Source organism: Protomyctophum parallelum (genome assembly GCF_964188405.1).
Source record: "Protomyctophum parallelum genome assembly, chromosome: 1".
Classification (NCBI taxonomy): Eukaryota; Metazoa; Chordata; class Actinopteri; order Myctophiformes; family Myctophidae; genus Protomyctophum; species Protomyctophum parallelum.
Genome location: NC_139697.1, coordinates 86,480,111 through 86,499,547, shown reverse-complemented (window position 1 = coordinate 86,499,547; position 19,437 = coordinate 86,480,111). Strand labels below are relative to the sequence as shown.

At 42.6% G+C, this 19,437-nt stretch overlaps 1 protein-coding gene across 3 annotated transcripts in view; it reads right to left on the bottom strand.

Annotated features, from left to right (window-relative positions):
- Nucleotides 1–19,437, bottom strand: part of abr (ABR activator of RhoGEF and GTPase) — a 128,801-nt gene that overhangs the window by 73,161 nt on the left and 36,203 nt on the right. Inside the window, exons 1-2 of one of the 3 annotated variants that reach the window (XM_083785263.1) lie at nt 15,178–15,184; nt 8,879–9,057 (exon numbers count right to left, since the gene is read on the bottom strand). In XM_083785263.1, coding sequence (XP_083641389.1) covers nt 8,879–8,986 — 108 coding nt within the window. In that variant the 5' untranslated portion in view covers nt 8,987–9,057; nt 15,178–15,184. Of the gene's footprint in view, nt 1–2,827; nt 3,117–8,878; nt 9,058–15,177; nt 15,185–19,437 lie in introns of those variants that run through there. The other 2 variants (XM_083785261.1, XM_083785262.1) reach the window with 2 other exon arrangements.

Below are 19,437 nucleotides of genomic sequence, written 5' to 3'. Positions count from 1 at the left end.
GCACAATAATAGTGGCTGATAGAGGGAAATGACGACTAGCTCACCTACAGTATATGGGGCTCTTAGTTCTGACTAAACCTCCTAACTCCAATGGATCGTCAAAACTGTAAAAAAAAAAAAAAGTATATATATATATCTCCAAAGTTGGAGTTAGGTGGTTTCTAACTCCAACTTTGGAGATAGTTGTTTTCATCATTGATTAAATTGACTCACATTAAATTGTCAAAAACTTCTTTCTTTCTTCTTTTATGGAATATGTAAAAACTAAAGTAGTAATACAATGAATATAATCATGTAAAACCATAAATGAAATGAAATAAAGAAATATGATATATGAAAAACCTCCTAACTCCACATGACCTGTATTTAGGTATAGTGATGATAATATAACAAATTTGTATAAAGTCACCATACCAACTTTGATGAGGCAGTATTGTGTTTTTTTCTTTTCTCTTTTTTTTCCAGTTAATATTTTGGACATAGCTGGTTTCTGGCCTACAGCAGAGATATAATAACTTCACAAACAAAGCACCAGTCTATAACAGGTGCACGGGCAGCCCCATGAAAAAGGCTCTAAAAATGCTATTTAAACCAAGGAAAAGGCTCATCTCAATAGATAGAAAAGCTCTATCATTTGCCATTCTGCCTACAACCACAGCTGAAATACCATATTTGTTGTGTGAGGTGGGTGTGTGTCTGTGTCTTGGTAAGGCCATAGGGCAGCTCTGTCAGGAGAAAGTGAGATTAATTATTAACACGATGAGATCTTCAGACTGATAGCACCCAGTCAACTTTAACCTGATAAGAAAAGAAAGGCAAGAGCAATCCATAACTTACACCTACCTACAGTGTGACACAGCTCAAGATGGAAGCTTACACTCTGAACGCCCGTAAGCACTTATTGCCCTCTATTCTTAGTAAAACGGACCCCCGGAATAGGGATGGTGGGGTTCAAGTGGTTAAGTTCTGAGCTCACCCATTCATTTTAGCCAAAGGTTAAAGAGTATATCACAAGGGGCGTAAAAAGCCTAATTCAGCAAGTCCACACGATGGTTCTCCTGATCGGCCGGACTGTTTGCAGCGTGTCATTCCCCTACTACCTCAGTGTCACTATCGAAAGCAGAAACATTTCAATAAAATACAGTAAACTCAGTTCGATATCAACAAGAGCAGAATAGTTTGTCCCTGTGTCCCTGAAACAGAGTTGTGTGCGTGCGTGTCAAAGAATAGTATAAAGTAGACAGAGAGGAAGCGAAGTAAAGAGGTGGAACAACATGCAGCACCGGTATTCCATCGGAGTCGTTGTGATATCAGCAGCAGCGTACGTACAGGAACATTATGAATACCAATATAATAAGACGTGTCGTGCATTCACTCATTCACAGCCACTGGAACAGCGTGACCACAGTACTGTAGAGGTTCCCCATGTAATGCACAGCACTGAACAGTTAGCATAGTGCTAACCGTTATGAAAACTACTATGCATCATTATTATCTCTACCTCTATACCAAATCCCTTTGCTAGCCAAACTGCAAGCTCACAACGCACAGCATTGCGTGTAACAGTGATAAGACCGTGATCATAACGGACTGTAGATGACCTGTTTGATGCCAAAATAGTCTTTAATACTTTGTTATGCAGTTGTTCCTACATATGTTAAACTTTTATGGGATTATTTTATCCTTTGGATCTTTCACATTTCAAAATTATACAGAATGTAGACAAATGTAGAATTTGTATTAAAATAAGTCACATTGACCTATATCTCCTGACTGGTTCACTCATATACAAATAGTTTTAGTAGTGCATGTTATTAAACTCCAAAACATGTCTTCATCGTTATATTAAATGCACAAAGCATGTGTGAATACTTTTTCCATTCTCTATGGCATTGGTATTTATCATATTTTGAATTCTCAACACTGAGAAAAAAAACAGGCATATTACACGCACACTTTAAGTTTGAATATACAGACAACTTGTCTGTATACAGTAGAGCCAGCACTAAAATGTGTGCCATGTTGCCGTTTTGACAGCAGGCCGAAAAAGACAGGAAAAGGAGGAGAAAACTTTTTTTCTTCCCCTTGGGTAGGACATTTTATTCCACTCCGTCAAACATACAAAGAGCTTCTGTGTGGCAAGTGAGCAAGTTGAGAAATACATGGCGTTGAGTAGGGTTGTCTGGGGGAACCTAACCAGGCGCACGCACGAGCACACACACCCACACACACACACACACACACACACACACACACACACACACACACACACACACGTGGAATGCTAGTGCTGAGGTGTAAGAACGGGTCTGCATTCTGCCCCCTGTTCCAACAGTGTGACTCATTCTATGTGAAGAAGACACAGATAATGGGGTGGGGGGGGGGGCAGCACTGCCCTGCAATATCTGTCTCCATTAAACCAGAGAAAAACACACAGGGTCACGCATACACACAACACGAGTAAGAAAAAAATATCTACTTCCTTTTCTTAGAATAAAAACGTAACTGTTTGAGCAGAGAGTGTGCTCCTCCAGAGAGTCAGACCTCTCAAAAAGTTCCGCCAAGACACACAACCAAAACACACGCAAGCACACACGCACGTACGCACACACACGCAAACACAAGGCAGGCCCACTCATTTACGTCATGCAATGAAAAGACACCAATAAGACTTTCCATTTGCCTCAATTTAGCCAAGCATGCAAGCTTGACAATAATGTCACAGTGGTGTGTGTGCGTGCGTGTGCATTTGTGTGTGTGTCTATACATGTACAGTATGTGTGTCACACACACACACATCACAGCTAAACCGGCTCTCATCATATACCTTGAACTGCTGGTGGAGCGGCGTGATAACGGGCTCCTGCTCGTCAAACACCTCCTCCTCCTCCGCCTCCATCTCCTCCTCATCCAGCACCTTGTCTAAATAGCCCAGCACCTCCTCCTCGTCCTCCTCCATCATTATCCCTCTTTTTCGCTCTCTCCCCCCTTTCTCTCTCTCGCTCCTTTTGTTGTGTCGTTCCTCCCCTCCTCTCGGGGCCAGCCTGGACACATTAATGTGTTTTTCCCTCTCACAGCAATTGCTGTCTGGACGTGGACAGAAGACCCCGCCTACTTTACCCAACCCAATTCCCCCCAAGCCTTGCTTTCCTCCACTGGGCTTCCTGGTTTGTGTGTGTGTGTGTGTGTGTGTGTGTGTGTGTGTGTGTGTGTGTGTGTGTGTGTGTGTGTGTGTGTGTGTGTGTGTGTGTGTGTGTGTGTGTCACTGTTCCGGCTCAGTCGATGAGGTCTGCCCTCCCTTGTCCCTCCCCCTCTCTCTCTCTCCTCCCCTCAGCAGCAACAGCCTGACAACAGAACACATGCATGTACTAAAGCCAGCGAGCCAGTTTCTCTTTCTCTCGCATTCTTCTCCTTTTTAATCTCACTTGTTTTTTGCACTTTGTTCCTTCCTTTCAGTCCATCTCCCTCCCGTCTCTCTCTCTCCCTCCCGTCTCTCTCTCCCTCCCGTCTCTCTCTCCCTCCCGTCTCTCTCTCCCTCTCTCCCTCTCTCTCTCTCTCTCATACTGTATCTTGTCTGTCTATCGATCTGATGAGGGGGCAGAACTGAGTACAGCTACAGTAAGTACTGCCAAGGCTGAATGTAATTACAGGTCCTGGACGGGTGAAGGGTGGTTTCACGCCATCATAATGTCTGTCATGTTGGTTTGAGGGACTGTACTGTACTGTACTGTACTGTACTGTACTGTACTGTACTGTACTGTACTGGCTCTCATGATTTTTTTAACTAGAGCTTGCCTGTTGTCCTAGTACATACTGTAAGAATGTTTTTAAAGGACCCCATCTCATGTATTGTACACAGCTACACGTGTGAGTGAAAATGAAATCATTCATGTAAAAACAAACACTTCATATGTTCTTCATGTCAGCCAATAAGACATCGTTCAAACTCTTCAGATAGGCAAAGACAAATAAGTCTAGTATGAGAAGGTGTACACCCTAGACTTACCCAATAGTACCTTGATACAGCAATGAATCAGTCAATGCTGTCCACTCATTCATTTGCAATGTTGAATGAATGTAGTCTTATTCACAGACTAACACAAGCAGCAGACTACCCATAATACACTCAAAACAATAATAATAGTGCATTGGGTATAGCACTATTAAAGAGTGAGCCTCTTTTGTTTTACACCATGGCACCACTAGATGGAGTTATATCTGCATTTTGGTCAAAACTATAGTCATGGAGCTCTCTCACACACACACACGCACACACACGCAGACAGAGCCACAGACAGACACTTCCTCTCTGAACGGCATCATCAGGTATGGTTTTACCATGGCTGCTGTACAGAAGCCCTCAGTTGTTAATACTTGCTGCTTTTTTACACACATGTTGTGTGGAACTAAACTGCTGTGGTTTATGCGATGGGAACTAGCCAAGAGAAGAAGAAGGCTTTCATGTTGTGTGTGCATTAGCTGTGAGTGACACATGATGCTGCAGCCAGCTAGCTTGCCCCTCTGTGTAAGAGAGACAGGTCATGGTCATCCCGGTGCACTGCAGGACACACACTTACAGTGCAAGCAACGCCACAGTCACAAGGATACACATTCACACATTTTATGAAGACATACTGCACACTCAAATATGAACAGATATGCTCCCATTGCATCCATGCAGAGACAGAGCCATGAGGAATGGGACAAAAGCCCACAAATGACTTGCTGGTACAGTGGCATCAATGAGAAGATGGTGAATATGCAATAAGATTACACACCTACTTCACCCAGCATCAATTATACCCCCTTGATCCCAATGTTACCTAGCAATCTATTCTACTACTAGAGCGACCCAAACGGTGTGCCAAGGAAGGCACAGTGCTGCCATGCCCATAAGACAAGTCGTTTGTGACAACCACACTTATATATAATGCAATATATATATATATATATATATATATATATATATATATATATATAACTACTGTAAACAAAGAATATATACACTTTCTTTTAATTTACTAAACTACTAAAAGTTTGGGTCGATAATTTCTCCCCTTCAATAATACCAATTGGTGTTGTATTTTATATTGTCGTTATCATTGATTAGTCCCCTTTACAACATGGTATAACATGGATCATGCAATCTTGGAATGAGCAATACAGCTAAACTTGTGGGTACAGCGCCCTCTGAAAATTTGCCAAAATCACCCAATATGCTTCTGTTGGTATTTATACTCTCATTTTGAGGGGCCTGCCAGCACACAGGTGTGTGTCATTGGTCCTGCAACCTTTGTGTATGCTCCAAGCAGCACCATGTGTGAATTATATTTAAACACGTGCTAATATGAATGGCCCTAAATTAACTCCATACTACACTGCCTCAAAGATGCCACATTTTGTCCCTTCAGGATAAGACCCGTGCTAGCTGAGCCAGCTGGTGTTATGCAGCTGAGCGTACCAAAAATAAATCTACAGATTAGCTATTTTGTTATTTTTGTAGTTTGAAATACGGTTTAAGTTGTTTCATTTGCAATTAGTAAGTACATGAAAAACTAGAACTGCACTCTGTCGAGTGCATACTTGCTTGTTGTACACTAGTAGGCCATAAATGGCCCACTAGTGCGCAAGCAGAGCGCGCAAGTACTTTCGACCATTATAAACTGTCACTTTTGATGCGTATGCACCGTCCCAGCAAATTGTGCCTAATACAGCAGTGGTGCCAGATTACATACATGTATACACAGGAGCATTACCTTTAATCCTCCCAACACTAAAACATATCGTCATTACGTCGCCATCGAAAACCAATTACACTCTGGCATTGGGTCCTTTAATCCACATATTTCTTACGTCATCATTGAGAGCTAGTTATACATATACTATATATATGCTGGGACCAGATTACATACATGACCATATTTCTTACGTCATCATTGAGAACTAGTTATAAATATACATAATCAGTAAAATAAACTAGCAAATTGTGCCTGATCTGCTGGGACCAGAGTATGTGGTGTGTATATGTATGACTAGCTCTAAATGATGACGTAAGACATATGGTCATTTATGTGATCTGGTCCCAGCAAACCAGGCACAGATTTGCTGTTTTATTGGCATACGCATAAAATGGCGGGTGGCTGTCGCGGTTTTTGGCGCAAAGTAACCACAGTATACCGCTAATCAACTTACAACTACATACTCTATATAGTATATGTATATGTATACGTATGTCTTACGTCATCATTTAGAGCTAGTCATACGTATACTATATACATAATCCGTAAAATAAAATAGCAAATTGTGCCTGATCTGCTGGGACCAGAGTACGTGGTGTGTGTATATGTATGACTATCTCTCAATGATGACGTAAGACATATGGTCATTTATGTGATCTGGTCCCAGCAAACCAGGCACAGATTTGCTGTTTTATTGGCATACGTATAAAATGGCGGGTGGCTGTCGCGGTTTTTGGCGCAAAGTAACCACAGTATACCGCTAATCAACTTACAACTACATACTCTATATAGTATATGTATATGTATACGTATGTCTTACGTCATCATTTAGAGCTAGTCATACGTATACTATATACATAATCAATAAAATAAAATAGCAAATTGTGCCTGATCTGCTGGGACCAGAGTATGTGGTGTGTATATGTATGACTAGCTCTCAATGATGACGTAAGAAATATGGTCATTTGTGTAGTCTGGTCCCAGCAAACCAGGCACAAATCTGCCGTTTTATTGGCATACGCATAAAATGGCGGGTTGGCTGTCGCGGTTTTTAATATAGATAGAAACTTGAACCATACTTAATAATACTAGGTGTTGCACATGCATAAAGTAGGTAGCAAATAGTTACACCTAATAATTAGACATTTCAAACGTTCCTTCACAGAGATACTGAGATTTCACAGTTTACAGCGGTCGAAAGTACTTGCGCGCTCTGCTTGCGCAAAAGTTGGCCATTTATGGCCTACTAGAGTAGTGTGCAACAAGCAAGTATGCACTCGACAGAGTGCAGTTCTATAGTTTTATATATTTTTATCCCACAATTTTGTAACACACCCTCCACCAACCTAGTCCCCATATATGGGGGACAAGGGGAGAGCAACGGACTTGAACTCATGCTTCCTTCATGCCTGAGTGTCCAAGTTGCTCCTTTACACCTGACACCTGGGGGGAGTTTTCCTGGTTGGACGTAGCGCGTGGAAGGAACACGTTATTCCAAACAGTTCCTTTCCCCTCCATCAGGCGCCCCGGCTGGCCAGGGGGAGGCAGTTTAGTGACCAGGATTACTGCATGTCTTTTGTGAGGGTACCTACCCTAGGGGACACGGGGAGAACACAGAAAGGCCCTTTCGCCAACCCCGCCTTCGGGTATGGACACTGATGACGCGGAGGAGGAAACACGCCGCCAGCGCCCACAGCGTCCCGAGTGGGAATCGAACCCAGGACCTTCTAGCTGTGAGGCAACAGCACTACCAACTGTGCCACCGTGCCCCATATATATTATATATATGTAATTTGTAAGTTGATTAGCGGTATACTGTGGTTACTTTGCGCCAAAAACCGTCCCAGCCAACCCGCCACTTTTGATGCGTATGCAAATAAAACAGCAAATTGTGCCTGATTTGCTGGGACCAGATTACATACATGACCATATTTCTTACGTCATCATTGAGAGCTAGTCATACATATACTATATATATAATTTGTAAGTTGATTAGCGGTATACTGTGGTTACTTTGCGCCAAAAACCGTCCCAGCCAACCCGCCACTTTTGATGCGTATGCAAATTAAACAGCAAATTTGTGCCTGATTTGCTGGGACCAGATTACATACATGACCATATTTCTTACGTCATCATTGAGAGCTAGTCATACATATACACACCATGTACTCTGGTCCCAGCAAATCAGGCACAATTTGCTATTTTATTTTACAGATTATATATATATAGTATATGTATGACTAGCTCTCAATGATGACGTAAGAAATATGGTCATGTATGTAATCTGGTCCCAGCAAATCAGGCACAAATTTGCTGTTTTATTTGCATACGCATCAAAAGTGGCGGGTTGCTGGGACGGTGCATACGGACCGGGCGAAAATATTACTTGCGAGCTCTGCTTGCGCAAGTAATTATATTTCCAGAGCAATAAGAGTGCTAGCATGTTTTATAGAGGCTATTGTTCAAGGTGTACTTTGAGATTTTGACTTGCCAATTGTGTACAATTTTGAAAACCACTGCTCTAGAGACAGGTGAGATTGCTTCTGATTATTTCTGATGGCTGCAGCAAGTGAATTCCTTGTGAATACAGCACCGACTGTGTGCTGTGAGCAAATTAAGGCCTATTGTGGTTATATTACGGACAATTACTATTACAGTGAAGGGTAGAATATCCGCCTACTAACTGCAGGAAGCAATGATCTGCTGCATAGAAAAGTCAAACTGCACACACGTTTATCCTGCACTGCAGTAAGGTCATCAGTCCAGTTGAGGTTTCAACTACAGTATCCACTATGAAATATAATGCACAGAAAGCTTCTGAAACATACTGTATCCTTTGAACTTAATAACACTAACCCTTCAAACAGACCTGGACATAATGCATTATCCATGACATTCGAGCACTGACCACCAATATTAGTTATTCAGCAGAGTATTTATTATTCCAGAGTAAACAAGGAAGCATTGTAGTATAGTGCAAATATAATATATAATATAATATAATAATAATGGTTCAGCTAACAGAAAAGCTACTGTACATGCATGTTACTGTGTAGAGAGGACTTTTGGTCCTCGTTTCTGGTGCAGTGTGTGAAACACAGCACTGAGATATGCTTTTGTGTGTATGGTCTTTTCCTTACCCCAGGTGGCAGGCCGTCTGTTGGTGTGGGAGAGACCGCCTCTCTGTCAGGCCCATGGGTCGCACACAGCTGCGGGGACATGGTGGGGGACTCGTCTATGAAGGGCATGGTCTCTGAGCCATCCTGGGACTTGCCGTCCTCTGCTCCGTCACCTGTGTAATCGTCTGTGTAGTTAAAGTCTAAAGGAGAGAGAGAGAGAGAGAGAGATGCTGTAGTTAGCATTTTGCCAACTGAGGTAGCTACGTCCTAGCTACTGTACAAGGACCAATCAGTGAGAGAGCTAGTGTCATCGCTCAGACGTAAGTGACAGTGACAGTTCCAGTGGAGGGGAACAGTGCTGACTCCAAGTGAAGCTCGTCCCTAAAACAGCTAATTTCCCACCTGGAACAGACTGCTAGTGGTATGACCTTTAAGAGTATATATTAATAGAGACGGCACCGGATTTCTCCTCCCATCCACTTGCATTAAGTTGCTCAAAAGCGCTTGAGGGATTTCACTCCTCCTTCCGGGTAGGAACAGAGTGCATTCTGGGATGGATTGGACCCAAACACATGAACGCGCTGACGTTGACTATCATTGCACACGTTCACGTGCGTTCACGTATGAAACAGCGCTCTAATGTCATCATGAGCATGCGCAATGATAGTCAACGGACCAGCGTGTTCATGTGTTTGGGTCCAAACTGCAATACCAAATTCGGCCACTATGTCCATTTCGCCTCAGGGTTTCCTCCGGGTGCCGTCTCTATTAATATACTCTAAGGGTGTGACAAGGTGTGGGCAGAAATTTAAAATTGTCGTGTACACAATACCATTTCATTGGGCAGATGGACTGACACACTGTCATGCTCACCTCAAGAAATAGAGCTGTTTGTCTCAAGAAATAGAGCTGTTTGTGAAGTTTGCACGATCACCAAAACACTGGTTTAAGTGGAATAATTCCCTGAAGGACAGATCCATGAAAAGTAGATTAGCTTGATTTGCCCTCTACAAGCAAGGCAAACGATACTACATCGATGAACAGCTCACTTCATAATAGGACCCAGTGTGTGAAAACACCATACAGTTCATGGGATGGTGTGAATGGAGATGTATGTGTGTCAATGTCTACATGCATGAGTGTGTGCGGCATCACCGGCATGATGAGAGAGTCGTGAGACACAGATACTATTACTAATGTCACAGTCATTAGTCTGATACAATAGTGAAAACTAAGTAGGCTAAATACAAAATAGTACTAAGTGAATACCAGTAGCAGCCGTCAGGGCTCTGGGACAGAGCCGCTTTCATTTTTTTCACTGAATGGGTTCCCAGATTGCTGGATCACAGACCTGTCAATCTGTGAACACGTCAGAAAAAAGACAACCAACAACAAGCCAATCTCTGTGAGTATATATATACTGTACAGTCACCAATCAAAAAGGCAAATAGAACCAGAGGGAAACTTTCTGGATTCATTCCCTGGATGCACTCACCTCCTCCTGGTCTCAATGAGGACATTGATGTTATGTGCTTTGTCTAAATAATATCCCTTTCTAGTTTATTTTCTTTGGTCATTACTCTGTTTATTTGTTATTATTGGTTGCTATGAATTGTCTTTATATTTGGTAATACTTGTTTTTGATGTTTAGATGATAGTACTGTACTACTGTACTGTACTGTACTAACTTATGCCTTATAGTTCTTCTCTGTGCAGTCACACACACCCATGTGCAGCTTCAGAGTGGTTGATTGATTGACTGATAGGTACCCACGTGTACTTGGACACTTTCTCATTTGTTCCAGTACTATATGAGTTTGTCTGTCTGTATATTTAATTGTTTTACTCCTGAGTGTCCGGAGTTCAGTTGGTTGTTCTTGTTTTTTCTGAGGCAAATAGAAGTGCTGTTTGTTTAGCTTTTTTCCGTATCCCATTGGTGTGGCTCATGCTTATATCACAACAGGTGTTTTTGTGTACCGGTGTTATTATATCACAGATATAGTGGAGCACAAGTCAGTTAACACACATATAGGTACTAGCTACTGAAGTTTTATTTTTTGAGTGGTGCAACCACTCCTATAGACAGCTATGTTTGTCCCTGGCTGGGTCTGTCTGTCTGTCTGTCTGTCTGTCTGAGCACGAAATAGCGTTTGGTTGGTTTTCACAACAAGTGTCACTGTTGCGCACACACACACACACACACACACACACACACACACACACACACACACACACACACACACACACACACACACACACACACACACACACACACACACACACACACACACACACACACACACACAGTATATATGATGATTTGGGGTGTTACAGTACAGTACAGTGACAGTACAGTAGAGTAGAGGGCCCCCTGGCGACCCCCACACGGTAACTCTGTCATTTCTCAACCATTTCGGATGCGGGCGGCTCGCCGGAAACCGGGCCGGCCCCCTGGGCACGTTCCTGGGGGCCTGGATGTTCCAGGGACGCCCTGGGGACCCCCACACGGTAACTGTCATTTCTTGACCGTTTCGGACACGGGACGACTCGCCGGAAACCGGGCCGGCACCCTGGCCGCGTTCCTGTGGGTCTGGAACTTCCGGGGACCCCCTGGGGACCCCCGCACGGAGTTGCACCACTCACTTCACACGGGTGTGATTTTAGTTAACTATTGAAGCTATGGGTGTATCTTTACGGATCAATGTCTCGACTACTTGCATATTATGTGTTGAAGGACCATGAATCTAAACCGTGAGTTAAAGAGTAAACACAATAAAGGGGACAGATTGGGTTAACCCATTCTGACCTGAGATCAGATTCATACGAGGTTTCCGCCGGACACACACTGGTCTGATGAACCCATTCTGACCTGAGATCAGATTCTAAAAATGTCAGTCGCTCTTCGATTTTTCAAAAATAGCAGACCTACAAGCTCGTATCGCGCCACTCGGTGGCGCGATACGAGCTTGTAGATCTGCTATTTTTAGATCTGCTATTTTTAAATAGCTAAAGCATAACATGATGCCGACACCAAAATGGGTGCCCGGTCAGAATGGGTTAAAACATTTGAGACATGGTCTAGCAGCGGTTGCCCCACTCCAACTGTGCCGCCATCAGGCCAAAGCCAAGACATTTACAATCCAAGCTGCTAGTCTCTTTCTCACCATTATCTCTTTTCACTTTTCCTTTCCCTCTCTCCCTCTTCCATCTGTTCCCTCTCCGCTAGCAGCTATGCTTCTTCTGTCTACCTGGCAGACGGAGACACACTGGTCTGATAAAGGTCACTTCATCAGACTGTCTGCCAGGGTGCCAGTGGGTGGGCCATTCATATGGACTTTCATGTCCATATCAATTTCAATGATGAACAGAACCTTAATTAATTCAAGAATTGTTCTAAAAAGGGATGGACAGGTCAATGTGGGATCCAGGTGAGCACTGTATGCAGTATGTAGTACAGTACTATATGTTGCAATTGTGCATCATCTGGTAGTGGTAGAATGTGCTTTACAGCCAACTCCCCTCAATTTCATCTCCATATTTATGCTAAAGTGTATGGTAGTGGTCTGAGAGTATCCTGTCCTGTTAGAGACTCTCTGAATGCATTAACTACATGTGTGAGAAGAGTGGTCACTTGGTCATCCTGATTATGTCTGATTAACCCCATTAAATGCTGGAGATCTGGCGCACGCACGGACACACGTCAATGCATTAAAAATGCATTGACTAATGAATAGGTGTTTCCAGTTTCTTGTGAACTGGACAGAAAGAAGGTCTCAATAATAAACAGACGTGAAGTGAAAGTGAAAAGACAATGTGGGCCCAGGCCGTAGCGTAACGGTCTGGGCACCGGACTGGTAATCCAGTCGCAGTGTGCCGCGGGTTCGACTCCCGGACCCGACACGGCCTTTACTGCATGTCATCCCCCCATCTCTCTCCCGTTTCCTGTCAGCCTACTGTCTGTCCCTTCAAAAATCAATAAAAAGGCGTAAGCCGCAAAAAAAAATATCTAAAAAAAAAAGAAAAAAAAAAAAAAGACAATGTGGGACTAGTTCTTTAGGAGCCTTGCTGGCAGACACTAACTATGTCATACAAATACCATTTTTATAATTCAGTTTCAGTCGCAGTATGGGATTTTCTTTTGTATAATGGAAATACATTTGCATGTGCGCATCCGTCCATGCGTGTGTGCATGCGTCACTGCATCTACACATACAGTATACTACTGATCATATGGAAAGGAGTAGGATAGTGCCAGGAAGAGGACAAGTAACAGGTATGAGTTACTGTTACAGTAACTAGATACTGTAATATATCATTGCCTGTTGTGCAATAATAGAAACAGAGCCTAACCAAAAATAAAATGAATGTGCGTATTGAGCTACTCATATAGTGTGGAAGAGACACAGTGTTAATTATATTGCAAACCTGTCATAAAGCGTCACAGGAAAGAGGAAGGTGGCAGAAGTGTTAATTCCCTTTCTGATAACAACTCCAATAATATCCACTGAAAATGTATGAAACCTGAGTTAGCCTTCTCATAGCCTGACTCATCGTCATACCAGATAGAACAGCCATCTAACAGCTAGCATATACCGTAATGACAAGTCCATTCAAATGGGCAAGTCCACTTCCTCTTCTACAAACCACAAACTAGTTTGTTGTAGTATGGACTGTGTAGGCAAACACAGACCCTGTTACTCATAGAAAAATTGGGCTTTGGTTTTACATGACAGCGTGTCTGTCAGGACCCTTGATTCCCGTCTTTCACCATCTCAAGGACAAGGAGTCCCTGCTGTGTACATCTCACGGCTCTGACAAGGAGTCCCTGCTGTGTACATCTCAAGGCTATGACACACTGAAAGCATCGGCTTGCGTCATCAAACTCAACAGTTGTAATCCCAATGGATGCGTCAAAGCCTGTTGACGCATCTTTTAGAGCACAGTTCTATTTTAGAGCATCAACGTTTATCACAGCCTACCAAAACACAATGTCTATATACAGTATACAATATATCAAGCCTAGGCATTGATGAGTATCTCATATTACTGACATCAGTCGTACGGTTACACAGACATTCCTTACATACTTCCCACACAGCACATCACTACCTTGTGTCCACTCCACAGCAATACGCAATATGAACTCAATCGGCGCTTTCCGAGATATTTGCGAGGGGGACACAGGCGGACGGATGGACAGCAGTTAATCATCACTGCTTGATTGCTTTCTTGGCCAGGGCTTGCTTGCAAATGGACACATGGACTTCTCTGTCAGCCCAAATATGTCCACAGAGGTAGCATATAACACGTTTGTTTACCTCTTTGGCACAACATCAGCTCCGTCTTCAAAACAACATGTGTCCTGATTGCCTGGGGGGGGATTAGATTTTCTGTAGCTTACTGGTCGCCTTGGGGCAAGTAAGCTGCTATGGAGCCTGCTGCACTTGACCTTTTTGATGGCAAACCATTTGCCAGGTGGCAGCATCTGAAACAGTCTGTGATTGGGACGGTTAGGGACTTTGGTATTTGATGATTCTGCAGGTGGACTTTTCTGACACAGTGCCAATCATTATGTCCTGGCTAATTATTATTGCTGTTATTTTTTGATGACTACTACAATTCTGGTTAAATAGATAAGAGTTAAGGAAATGGGTTCATAATATCTGTTAGAATACTGATGGCGTTTAGCATGCCAGCTATAGCCATCTACCATAAACACTGCTTCAGACCCTTTCGACATTTGCTTTTGGTAAATTGAACCACAGTGGCAATATTTCACAAAAAGTGTAATTTCTTTTGGCCACACATACATTTAGCACAGAACATGCACGCACGCACGCACACGCACACACACAGTGTCACACACACACAGTGTCACGCACACACACAGACACCAAAATATATGCCACTGCAATAGGCTAATGCGTTCTGACAGATCCCATGCGTGACAAACATAAAATCAATACTTTGTTGTCAGTCAATGGAGAGGGAAATCTTCTTCTAAGCGCCATCAGCCCTAAACTGTTATTACTGGTCAATAGACTGACAGCCCCCCACCACGCAACATAAAACACTAATGGATAAAAACAGGGATGGGTTCAAGACGGGAGGACACTGTGAGGACACTGATTAGACATGAGATAACAGAGTAAAGACTGGCAGAGGAGGAACATAGTACAGAGAAATCAATACAACCTAGCTTGGTCACATATTGGTATGGAGATGAACAATGAAGCCGCCTGACATCATGAGACATGTAGATCTCAACAATGGTTATCCAGCAAACAGACGATGTGAGGTACAAACTAATGACGACTTACCATGGGGGGAGATGAGTGACCGCAGGACACATGCAGCCTCAAAGAAGAAAGCCATGCGTGCTTGTGTTGCGTGTGCGTTTGTTCAACTGACCAAAAAGCTGTTCACCGCTAATACTGTAGTTCACTTCACTGCGAGCCTCTCGAACCAAGTCACACAATCAATAATGCAGTCCGCTAAATCCCCTCCTAAGTGCCACACTAGTATTCCCACTTCCTTGGTCGGCACCGTGTGGAAACAGAAGCCCATATTCTGCCCTTCAAGTGTCTGGATAAGTGAACCCAAAGAAGCCTGGAGGCCAAACTCACTGTCTGCTCCCATGTATCGATTCAATTGCTATTTGGACGAACTATAGAAGAATACTTTGCATACATGGCCTGCCCACTTTCAAACAAATGCAAAACACCATATGAGAGCATAACCACTGTGTGTGTGTGAGAGAGAGAGAGAGAGAGAGAGAGAGAGAGAGAGAGAGAGAGAGAGAGAGAGAGAGAGAGCGAGACACACACACACACACACACACACACACACACACACACACACACACACACACACACACACACACACACACACACACACACAATGACGTGATATGTTCCTCTACCAAAGCATCACTTCCCAATTTATATAATTTATATCAGCCAGAACACACAGTAATTAACTCACTGTTATTACAAAACAGCAAATTAGTACTTGACACATTACATAGCAAAAATTGCTTTTCCTAACCTCCAGTGCATGTGTGTTGTGAGGAGTCCGAGTCGTTATTACAAGCATATTTCTCATAGCATAATCTTGCTTGCACCTATAGCATTATACACAATGAATGAAGGGAATGCCTACAAACAGTGGAACATTTACAGTGCAGCAGTTACCGGTACACAAACATTGTGCAGCTTTAACTTTACTCATTCCCTGTACATTGTGTTATCTTAAAGGTAGTAAGTAATGTTTTTGTTAAAGTGATATTGGTTAAAGGTTAAATCACTATATTCCGACAGTAAATTAGTGCTAGAGTGTTTGTTCAGTAACAGAGGTGTCCCTGTCTCTCCAGCTCTTTAATAAACAGAGAGAGTAGCAATTTATGGCTCATTTCGGCTCATTTCTTTGTGCCATCACTTACAATTCCACTTGTTTGATCTGTATTCTGACTGGGATCTCTATCCTGATTGGAGAAAATTCCTATCCCAGTTTCAGTTTCTGAAAATGCCGTTTCTGTTAAATAAAAAGCTGGAGAGATATGACTCCTGTTACTGAACAAACACTCTATAGCAATGAGTACTATCACAATATAGAGCTTTTTAACACTTATTTTAACCAAAGAAAATGACTTTACAACACAATTAACAAAATCAGGGCTTGAAGTAGCCTGGTTTCCAGCCCACAGACTCCGCCCACTCCACTGAGCGGAGCAGGAGGCTCAGGCCTTTTTTGAAACTAGCTCCTCGCTACTGGCCCTACACACTTCCACTCGGTTTGAGCATAGATATATAAATAATAGAGATGGCACTGGGATTCACCTCCCATCCAGTGCCGTCTCTATGATTTATATCTATATATATCTATGCTCACTGCACAATTAGTTTGTTGTTATCAAGAGCCTATCTCCAACACCAGTAACAAAAAAGCCCAGAAAACTCTGATGTGATTTACCACTTTAGACCCTCTAAACTTAGTCAAATGGACCTGAGTTCCACTGCACTTGGTGCACTTTTCCCCCCGATATACACCAAATCAGGTGTATCTTTGCCGAAAGAGCTTGTAGATCTGTTTTTTTAGCAAATGTTTCCTCCAGAAAAGGAATGCTGGCATTCAAGTCATTAATTGGATTTACCGGATACTATTTTGATATAGTATGTGGTTTGCAGGCTTAACCCACTGTTAATGTTGTTGGACAACCATCCCATCAAGTCTGTAGGCGAATCCACCCTCCCTTTTGTCGAGTTGTCAGCTCTGATCATTCTATGCTGATGGACAGCTCAGAACATTCTGAGACAAAAGGCTGCCATGACAACTAGCCAGGTGATGTAACTGCACTTCCTGCATGCCAATGAGTTGTTATTTGCGTCAGGCTCTAGCTTAGCTTGCCTGGGTGGTAGCACTATCTACATGAGATGGAATGATTATTACAAAATACTTTGTATTTGAACAGAAACGTAACGCCTGAGTCACCAAAGAACACAGAATAAAAAGCTCAGGGGTAAGATGGATTTTTCATCTGCAATAGTTATTCTGCTTGCAAGCACACACAGTAAAAAATCCATAACTGTGAATAGGCAAAATCTATACTTGGATTCATATGATGGACACACTGTTGTACTTTCCACAAGTCGATGCCTTCATGTGAGAGCATGGACTTGATTGGGATGAGAAAAATATGTATTCTATTATCTCACACTTCAATTCTGTGATTTCATGTGTGCTGAGTCAAGTGCAAAAGAAGGCACACCTGCCACCAAAACGGATTTACATTTATAACCAACTAGTAGTTATGAAAACCCAGAGTAAAACAGGGAGAGAGGAAAGTGTCAATATATCTCTAATATCACTTTGTAAAATGACACGCACGCACACACGCACGCAAACGGCATAAACAATATTAGTTTGCCTCTTCTACAAAAATAAAGGTTACAAGTTACTGTCCCTCGTGCCAAGCTGCCATTCTCTTGTACGTATATTATTTCCCACCATGGAGTAACCTCGCATCTCGGAGGACGCTCTGGTGAGACCATGGGGGCAAGACAGGCAATGCCGGTAGGCCAATCAGAGGCAGGCGGGGCGTTACCATGTCTATATGCTCGGATGTAGAATAGATGTATGCTTTGAAACAACAACCGTGGTGAAGACTCTCTCTAAATAATGTGAGCCTTTTCCACTCATAGTGAGAACACTTAAATCCTGCTGCACTACCAACTTTAAGGGTAATCTGCTAGTATAAACAGTTAGGAAGGGGGCATGTAATCTCATATCGCCCTTAATTCAAATGCCAACATTGTGATGTACGGAATATTTAATAGATATCGTCTGACCCTTGTTGCAGCCATTAATAGAACCCAGCTACAGCCACAATTGTGTGCCAGGCAGTTACTGGCCAGTGGCCACTGATCCTGTCTCACAAATTTTATGTATACAAAGAATCTAAGCCAGAATGGTCAGTTCTCTAAACCTCATCTTTATTAGAGTTGAGAAGCATATAAAAGTTTTATTTTTATTTTGTATGGGTCTCTCCTGGCGTGTAATACTGTAAGTAAGGTGTGTCAGAGAGATGCAGGGCTGAGGAGAAGTTGCTGAGTTGACGTCATAGGGCTGCGCAGTAAATCCTTTCAGCATCGACGTCTCAATTGCACTACAATACCTTCACTTCTTCATAAGGTAGTAGTGATACAGTCTTCACAAATGGAGCTATTTAAGTTTAGATGGGGAAATCATGTAACACATGCATTTCTATATTTCGATACATATTGCAAATATATATATACAGTATATCTCAATGGTGGTCTATTATGGTTCAGCCATGTGATGTGATGGGTGAGTGGAACTTCAGAGAGCTGCATACAATACATCACACTGTTCACATCTCCAATGACCTACTAGGGCATGATGACAAGGAGATCAATCACACATATGCTAGAGGAGAAAGTAACACACACATACTCACATACACAGTGTGACACATGATATCAAGGAAATAAAGCTGCAGGACAATTTCTATAATGGTAGCAAGCTTTTCCATGCTGTGATGACTTTTCCATGCTGAATTCCGTTTACTACCGCTCTGGCATAAATCAAATATGATGGACCCGTGAACACTGTGAAAATAATTGGCGAAAATATTCTAGACACATAGTTTAGTGTAGAGGGAAAAGGGAAGGGAAGGGGTCCAAGTACAGAGCTACAGACCCGTGGAGGACCCGGGTCAGTATGTGTGTTAAAATGCTATCCAAAATGGTGATCTCCAACTTTTCATACACTTTTTCTCCAATACAGCTCAAATATGCCTCGTCATGCAGCTTGAAGGGATAATGCTAACCTTTCCCACTCATGTGTATATTTGGTTGCACTGACACAATAATGTAGTGAAATAAAACAAAAAAGTATCTGTGTGTGATCCAACTATCCATACATCTATCTGATTATGATTGTTTGAGGTACAATTTCAATTAATACCCTGGGCTTTTATTTAAACAATTATTTATTATTTGTTCAAGAGCATATACAGTAAGTGTGTGTATGCGTGTGTGTGTGTGTGTGTGCGTGCGTGC